Source organism: Anopheles coustani, chromosome 2, assembly GCF_943734705.1.
Source record: "Anopheles coustani chromosome 2, idAnoCousDA_361_x.2, whole genome shotgun sequence".
NCBI lineage: Eukaryota > Metazoa > Arthropoda > Insecta > Diptera > Culicidae > Anopheles > Anopheles coustani.
Genome location: NC_071289.1, coordinates 2,598,717 through 2,607,599, shown reverse-complemented (window position 1 = coordinate 2,607,599; position 8,883 = coordinate 2,598,717). Strand labels below are relative to the sequence as shown.

General features: G+C 44.3%; 3 protein-coding genes across 3 annotated transcripts; all 3 read right to left on the bottom strand.

Moving 5' to 3' along the window:
• Positions 1–387: 387 nt before the first annotated feature.
• LOC131267098 (chromobox protein homolog 3-like) lies at positions 388–1,420 on the bottom strand. Its single transcript, XM_058269863.1, has 2 exons — positions 1,292–1,420; positions 388–1,138 (listed from the first exon to the last, which is right to left on the bottom strand). The coding sequence occupies exon 2, from the start codon at positions 1,134–1,136 to the stop codon at positions 525–527; it is 612 nt and encodes a 203-aa protein (XP_058125846.1). The 5' UTR covers positions 1,137–1,138; positions 1,292–1,420; the 3' UTR covers positions 388–524.
• A 559-nt stretch (positions 1,421–1,979) lies between these two features.
• LOC131263216 (transmembrane protein 115) lies at positions 1,980–4,156 on the bottom strand. The gene is made up of 4 exons (XM_058265383.1): positions 3,412–4,156; positions 3,266–3,341; positions 2,846–3,202; positions 1,980–2,779 (listed from the first exon to the last, which is right to left on the bottom strand). Exons 1-4 carry the CDS (start codon positions 3,845–3,847, stop codon positions 2,338–2,340), a joined length of 1,311 nt encoding a protein of 436 aa, XP_058121366.1. The 5' UTR covers positions 3,848–4,156; the 3' UTR covers positions 1,980–2,337.
• A 1,071-nt stretch (positions 4,157–5,227) lies between these two features.
• On the bottom strand, positions 5,228–8,311 carry LOC131262140 (sodium/hydrogen exchanger 8). The gene is made up of 2 exons (XM_058264065.1): positions 6,194–8,311; positions 5,228–6,117 (listed from the first exon to the last, which is right to left on the bottom strand). The coding sequence occupies exons 1-2, from the start codon at positions 8,075–8,077 to the stop codon at positions 5,941–5,943; spliced, it is 2,061 nt and encodes a 686-aa protein (XP_058120048.1). The 5' UTR covers positions 8,078–8,311; the 3' UTR covers positions 5,228–5,940.
• Positions 8,312–8,883: the final 572 nt, after the last annotated feature.

Below are 8,883 nucleotides of genomic sequence, written 5' to 3'. Positions count from 1 at the left end.
ATATGATTTTAATGTTGCTGAAAATAGAATCGGAGATTCTTGTTGTCCGTCGGAAGCTAAGTTCTTTGCTCTCAAAACTTTCCTATGCACCGACACACTAAGTAAAGAAATGAAGTTATATAAAAGAATTTCAACATAACTAGTAGACAAGTTTCTAACTAAGTTCCTAATTTAGCCAACGAGTAGATAGAACCAAGTCAGTACATTTAATCCGATCCAAAATCGAATTATTCTTGCTCGCTATTCAATGTAATAGTCGCAATTCATTTCGTTAAGTAACTTTAGTTTCCAATATACTGCATTACTAAGATGGCAAAAATGCTATAGACCGCTACATGTTTAAAGTTAGCGATGAGATAAACCGTCTATCAACTAAACCCAAATCGATCGTGGATTATTCGGTACTTTGCTCCGACTATTTATTCGTATTAGTTATATTTGCAGTGATTACAATTCAAAATGTCCAACTTGAAAAGAAAAAAACATGAGAAAAACTATTAAAAAAAACGTCAAGATTACTAATTCTACTCGGCCGTTTCACTGGTCTGCCAAATCAACCTTTCTTCGTAAAAATCAATAACGAGCTGTGGGCAATACTTCCGGGCTTCTTTCGATTTGACAAGTTGCGCCTTATCCTTGCCCTTCCATTGGATAAGGAAAAGCAGCTCCTTATCCGCTTCGGTTGCACCAAGGATGCGCTCAGCAACATATCCTTTTTCGAAACCGGTAAGCTCATCTGCTGCTTCCTCGTTGTTGTCTGCTTTGTTATCAGTGGTGCTGGATTTTGCAGATTTTGTCGATCCGGCATCGTCTCGAACATCGTCGTCAGTGGCGTCATTTTCATTGTCTGATTCACCTTTCTTCTTCTTGGATGTCCGTTTTTCCTTGCCCTTGCCGTCCTTGTTAGCTTTGTCGGTACGTGCTTGCTCGAATGCTTTTATGAGTTCCGGGCAGTCGAGGTTCTCTCGCGGTTCCCAGGAATTGAGGCTCGAATCGTAGCCCTTCCACTTTAGCAAATATTCGACTTTGCCCTTCCTTTCGCGGCGATCAACTACCTTTTCTACCACGTACTCCTCTTCGCTGCTCGCGGCACTATCATCGCCATCATTGTTGGTTTTTTCTTTTGTTCGACCCATTTCTGAAAGTATGGATCGATGCCCTTTGGTTAGCGCTTTATTTTCCAATGTCTGCCATCATTGATTGCACACTGCCAGGACGCATCAGAATGCCGACAGGTTTTTGCCACGCCAGTGATGGAAACTTGGCTGAATTCTTAAGAATAATCTCTTACCTGCTTTCTTTGGTACAGCAAAGTCGTCAGTAGCGTGCTTTCTTCGACAAAACTAATATCAAAACCACAGCGAACACGACGCACAGCGTTATTTGGTACCGAGCGAATTAGGAATGAGGCTTTGGTAGCAGCTTGCCCGCGATTTGTGAAAAATCGTTGACAACGTTTAGCAGCACGCTTTGAAAAGTCCAAACCGTTTCATTTCCGTTGTGTATAATTTTTTAAGCGACCAGTATCTAGTTTAAATAACTCTAATACTATGATAGGGCTACTGGTTTGTATTATCATAGGACGGTTAACTTATTCTTGATACAAGATTAACTTTTAAAGCGATATTTTAGAGTCAACATAGCCTTTCAAAACTACCGGCTGTTAACTATTGCTCTTGGATGCGTAGGTATAAACATAAGTTTGGAAATTAACTGTCAGTTAGAGAGAGACAACTAGAGCTCTCAAATTCTCTCTCTCGGTTTCGCCAAAAATACCGTTTCAACGACTTTCACAGAAATGAAAACCGTTTCAAATCTAGTTCAAATCATTTTCCGTTCTTTAAATGAGTAAAAATAAACTCTTTCCAAATACAGGTTGAAATTGTTATTTGTTCTAATAATAGTGTTTGTTTTATTCCATCTTTTCTTGTTTGCTTCAAATATACTATGGATTTCATGTCGTGTTAAATGGTGCACTAATATCTTCTGCCAGCGCTTTCCGTTTTGCTGGTCGTTCTGAATTTGGAATCACAATACATTAAAAATGAAACATCCACTGCGCCACTTTCAATCCGAATGGATTTTTCTAAATTAGTCAGTAACTGTCGCATATTTGTTCTTAAGCAAGTACCTCAGGTGAAGGTAATCTTCGTCAGCATTGTTCTACCGAGATGAGTCGTGTGTTGGGGACACCAGTTTGTAACAACGATCAAAAATGATTTAAGTGCGTGTGTTTCAAAGGGGGGTGGATACGAAAAAAAACAAGAAACAGAACAACTCTTAAAGCTATGCCAAAGGCTTGTTATGATACAAGTCACCGGGAGACGATAGAGCAATTTAAATGTTGGACGTAGGTTTTCCACTCTGGACACCGTTGCTACTACTGCTTGTTTCGCCTTGTTCAAGGTTGATTAGGTTGGAGACCACCGCGGACGCAGGGGTGGCCAGCTCTGTCGCCGTACTGGTAGGGGACAGAATAGTGGAGCTTCCTAGCCCCGCCGGTTTCTGCACACCACTGCCGGTTAAGCTCATAGATGGTGGAGGAGGTAATGGAATCGCTGGGCGTTCCATAGTCATTGGGAATGTGCCTTGGAATGGCAAAACCCCGCCGTGATGCTGGTGATGGTGGCCGTGACTATGGCCGTGTCCGTGGCTGTGACCATGCCCATGGTGATGGTGTTTTCCAGTGTTTTGTGGAAAAGATTTTGGTACGGTATTCTGACGACTAGAGTCGGTCGTTTTGGACAACCGTTCACTGAGAGCTTTCAGGGCAATTTGTCTGCAAGTAAATATCGGAGACCGTTAGTAGCAAACATCTCTTCGCAAAAGGGGTATGTACGCGTACCTCCGTCGTTCCATGTCATGGGGATCCACGCCGGGTAGATGCACACTGACCGATTGCAGTGACGACGAGTTGGACTGCTGTGGACTCAATCGCTTCACCAGACCGATCCGTAGGCAACCGAAGTACACAGGATTGGCAATGACGGCAATAAACGGTTGCAACACGTTCGGAAAGAAGCTTGCGAAACGGAAATTTTCCGCACTATCTCCACGAGTTCCGTTTGAATGTCGCTGATAGAACCGGAGGTAAACCCACGACACATACAGACCAGAGGCGAACATGGCCGGGTACGTACCGTCCAGTAGCCCACATGCCCATAGTATAATCGATGCTATTACAACAGTAAGCGGTACATTTCTGAAATAAAAAAGACGGTTTAGTAAAAGTATTTTATCCTTCGTTATCTTGGCGTAGACTTACCGGTTTGAAAATTTACCGAGAGGAGTTCTTGCAATTAGATGATCCGGCATTATCTGAGTGACGGCTACGCTGATTGCTGAAGAAAACAGTAACATTATACTCTTAGTGGATAGATTTAAAGTTACTAATGCACAAACTTCACTTACCAGCATTCATACCAGCCAATCCGTAGATACGCACGTTGAATAGAATCTCGGCATCTTTGGTAATCATTGAATAGAACAGATAGTAGAAGCTAGTCAAAATGGCCACTCCAACATTGGTGATTGCGAAATAGTGCAGCATTTCCATCTGTCCCCACGACGGTTCGATGAGCTTCCCGCACAGACCAACGGTTACCAAGTCCACCAGCACCTCCCAAAAGTGCTGCTCGATGAAGAAGTAGGTGAAAATGGTCCACACCCAGAAGGTCGGGGGCATCAGGTACCCGGGAGTGACACACAGCAGTACCGATATTCGTTCGGAGAATGAAATCATGTAACCGACTAACGTGGCGATACAGATGAACTTTATCGATGTCGAAGTACTGCCCAGCAACGCCGACATTTGCTGCCGGATGTAGATCGCGTTGTTGCTTGCCATGGTGGTTTGCCTTGGACGATCTACCTTCTAGTGCAGTTTTACCGCAGCTCCTACGCTGTTTGTACGTGTTTCACACGGCAGAACGCGCGTTCCTTGATTTCTTTACATTTATGCCGTGTCACCAGTAAAGGGACCAGGAATAGCCGCTAACACAGCCGTGTGGCATTGACAGCACAGATAATGTGAGTAACATGCAAAAGAATCCTTGTGCAGGGGAAGTGAAATCTAGAAGAGGACAGTCAAAGAAATGCTGTAGGGTTTCTAATACTTGATAACAACGAATGTTGTTTTTGCAGTTCAACACTTTTCGTCTCGATTGCAATTTCTTTTGTTTACCAATTTTCCTACCTTTCAAGAGTATTGTTGACAGAATCAGTAATCGAAAGATTCAAAGATTCGAGCCATTGGCGGATTTTAAAGGATTGAGTCCCAGTTGACGGATTTGATTCGCTTGGAATTTGAATCAGATTTTATTTGTTTGGGACACGATTTCATTCGATATTGATTTGTTTCTAGTCTATTTAATTTGATGTCGATTTAGGTACAGGATTAGTCGAATTAGTCAAGTTGCACTGCAGTCGATACTCAGACGATGTGAATCGGATCTTCGGATGGATTTGAATCGCTGCAGGGATTTTATTTTTCCATCACTACACACGGCATGGGCTATTTCTCGACATTTTTTGAATAGTCGTTAATCGAGAAGATTGAACAATAAGATTATGCAGTTTAATTCCATTCTTTGTAATATTTTGACTGTAATGCGGGGTGTATTTTTACTGGAGGGGGTAATGCTACAAAACTGAAACATTAATCCTTACACCACTGTGATATTCGCTCACATTCACATTCACTTTTCTAAAAAAGAAATAAAATATTTTTCAAAGAATCATTATCAACGTTTTGGGGAAAAAACAAAAACAAGTACTTGCCAATGGTTTATTAATCTTACTACCCATGAGGCACCCTTGGCGAATCAATTACGTGGCGCTTGAACAGGTGTATAGTCTTATCTAATCTTAGGGCGCCGAAGGCATCATCTTACATATGCCCACACATACAGCAACATCGGAAACGTTATGATCTGAAACTCGAACATATTTCCTGCAGCATTACGAAATATTGGTGTTTATTGTACCGATCGTTTGGATATATTGACCACATATTATCTACAATTTTATCAGCGCTTTGATGTTGGAAAGAACAGTACAAACAGGCATAAATTGATGTGCCATTTGTAACACTCTGTAATAAAGCTGGAAATTTTATTATGATCACTATACTTCGCTGACACGTATTTAAAGGCAACAAGTACCACGTTACAAGACGATTGCCTGCGGTCAAGTAAGAATATAAGCCACCGTGCAACTATCTCACATGTGTTGGTACAATAATATTTGTGCGTTTATTCTCTAAATTCACAATAAATATAACCATTTGCTAGAGCTTGCAGAGCTGTAATAGAATTTAACCGCTTCGAATCTTCTGTTTTTATAAGAAAGTAAGATTCACCGGTGTATCTGGTATAAGATTCTATACTGGACGAGGCTGTGATTAGTAATGATATTGAAAAAATTTCTATAATAAAATCTAGTAAATGTTGTTGGCAATCGTATTCGTATGACTGATTCGTGTGCACCTCGGTTACATCCGTTATGCCCCATATACCCCCTCTCCTCTTTTTAGCTACACCTGACTAGCGAATTATCACCGTTGAATAGGATAAAAACCTTTAAATTGTTTGTTATATGGATAAAAAGATCACTCCCTGTACTCCATGGTGGAATAAACCAGCACCTTGGCTTAATTATTACGTCTTTTGCCGTGCTCTATCTAAAGAGTGCTTCTGTAGCGGTTTGGTTGGTCGTTTGTGGTTTCGGGTGCGCCTGCTTACGTATATGCGTATAACATTTCACAGCACTCACTGAAATTTACAGAAAATCAACCGTACGTAGCGGAGACGTATCGTACAATCTAGCCGTCCCGGCGAGACGATCTGCATCAGTGCTAGCGGGACGATCTACCCCCGTCGACGACGTGGGCGACGTGGCCACTGGTATGGAGCGTATTGCGTGGCCGGGTATATCGTTGGATCAGGATTTCCCACTGCTCCTGCTCGGTCCGGGAAACACGATGTTCGTGGTGGATCGTTCCGAAACTGCATCTCCTTCGTCGTCGTCCTCATCATCTGGATCGTCCGGTGATATCCTTATCGCTTGGTACCATTTGTTTGTTAAATCTGCCATTTGACTCTTGCAATCATGCAGCTCCTGGAACGATGCACGTAAACACATTGGTTCGATTGAATAATAATAATAAATAACGAACCATGTTTTGATCGCTCACCTGATGCGTAAATCGACGCGTGAAGAAGGGTGTGAAAAACTTACGATCCCACCGGGCGAATCCTCCGATTCTGGACTGCGTAAAACTGACCTCTTCCTCTTCCGTCAGCTCCGAAAGGTGCTCCGAATCGATCGCTTGTCCCCATTCGCGTGTTTTACTCAGCGACAGAGCCTTTTCCTTGCGCTTTCGGCCGGCACGTCCGGCACGCGAGGTTCGCTTTACCTTCTTGCCACCCTGCAGGTATTTCATCAATGGCATCGTCGAGCCGCCGAAGAACAACGTCGTGAAGAGCACAATGATCAGCGTCGTAGTAATAACGACATGACGCGATTCCTCGGTCGAAAATTGCATGTGCAACGAGAGGGCATAGGAAATTGCGCCCCGAAGCCCCGAAAACCACATGATGAAAGCCATTCGATTGGTGATCTTGTGCTCGCGGAATCGATTGACCAACCAGGCCAGGGGGAATATGTTGCAAGCGCGCCCCAGCAAACACAGAACGATCGCCCAGATGACGAATGATAACTCGCACCGGTGTTTGAAGGAGAATATGGCCAGCCCCAGGTATGCGAAAACACACGTTTCAGCAATGAAGGCAAGCGTTCGCATCGTCTGCTGCATCGTGATTTGCGTAACAGTTGAAAGGTTGAAATGCGTATAGTGTGACATCACGATGCCGCAGAACAGGATCGCCATGATACCGGAGAGGTGGATGCCCTCGGCCAGTACGTAAGGAGCGTACGTAAATACAAGCATGAAGCCAAACTCGAGCGAAGGATGTTTCCTTAGATCGATGTGTTTCAACAGGAGTGCACTCATGAGGGCAAACACGACGCCAATGCCGGCCGAAGCGAAGAACATCATGCAGAAAGTATTCAGGGCGGAGAAGATAGATTCTCCAGTACCGGCACTAGTGCCCGACACCATCGGCATGACGGTGGTCGTAAGCACGATCGAAATAGCGTCATTCAGTATGGATTCGCCAAAGACCAACATGTTCAGTACCGGATCTACATTGAGTGCGTGGAAAATTGCCACGGTTGCGACAGGATCGACGGCGGAAATCAGCGAACCGAAGGCGAATGATTCCACGAAGTTCAGCCTGTACGCGACCTCGGCCAACCCTAGTAGATACACACCGGATCCAATCACGAGGGCCGATATGGTGGTACCAATGATGGCAAATACCAGAATTGAGCCAATGTTCTGGAAAAAGTTACCCTTATGCAGATTGTATCCGGATTCGAATATGATCGGAGGAAGCAGTACCAGGAAAAAAGCGGTCGGCGAGAAAACTTCCTCCCGCTCCCAGTTGGCGATGTGTTTGACGGAGGACACGTTAAGGATCAGGCCGATCAATGCACCCAGAAACACGACGACGATAGATTCCGGCAGATACTGGAAGCCGGTCTGCAGCATCATGTGTATCAGCAGAATGCCAAGAGCGATAACGCAAAGGACGAAAAAAATCGACATCGAACTGTAGTGCTCCTGTTCCACGGCACTCTTTTCCGGCGACATTGTAGCCGATGCCGCTGTCGTCTGGTTGCCGCTGCTGTTGCTGCTGCTAGCTGCCGTGCTTGTTGCTACGGTGGATGCCAACGCCACCGTTGATGCAGCTGTTCGTACAGTGTCATTCTTTTCATGGTTCGGATCCGGTGCGGCCGAAGGTGCTACCGCCGGAACACCAGCGCCCTGGACGGTTAAGGATGCATTCTTCAAATCGATCGGTTTCGGCGCAGCAGCAGTTGCAATTACAGAGCTTGCTGGTTGGTTAACGTCCACGTCAGAGGCGACGTTGTAGAACGTGGTAAACAGGAATGCACAAATCACCAGAAAGTAGATTCCAGCCGACTTCATGGTGTCCTTGAAGGTTTGAGTCATACTCTGAAAGTGGCACTGAGCTCGGCCTTGATTATTTTTTCGTTGTTTCGTGCAGGTTCGATTCGGTTGGTTGAGATTTAAATTTTCACACTTATCGAATGTTCGCGATCTAGAGGATGGCGACCCATTGCATCGCCCGGGGCAGGTACTTGAAGTTATCGGAAATCTCCGCGGACCGTTCAAGACATTCTCTGATACGCGCAAAAAGTTTTTCGCACTAAACGCACACGTTGTTTATCCTAGCTAAGCGCGACGATGAATGCTAGAATGGGGAAGGATTCCGGTGCACTAATCAAAAGATAGAAAGAGCTAGAAAAAGTGAGAAAAGAGACAAGATACAACGAAACGTCAAATCGGAAAAGATAAACAAGAGAGCTTTCGTCTTTGCTGTTTTGGCAAAAGCTTCAAAAAATGGGTAAATTATTTTTAGCTTTTCTTATCAAGATTCAAACGAGGCAGTTTCCGGATCGGGCAGATATTTTTGGATTTTGAGAACTGAATATTTTTAGCATCATCCTGTTATAGGCAGCACTTCTCCAGCGCAGACCTGCGTCTTTTTACTGGGTTAAAATAAAGAAGCCGTACCTGACTGCCCAAACAAAGGCCGTTCCGTTTCGGGCCAACACCTTCTTTACCATATGAATGGCACGCTCGCGGTCGCGTGTTTCTTAGCCCACGTAACGCTTTATGTTGTGTTAGCAGAGAACCTATTTAAAAAAACCCGACTTGCTTATCAATCATCAGGCGATTCTAAAGGAATTACCACAGGCACAGGCAACTTCCGTGAACAAATGTTCGTGAAGTTA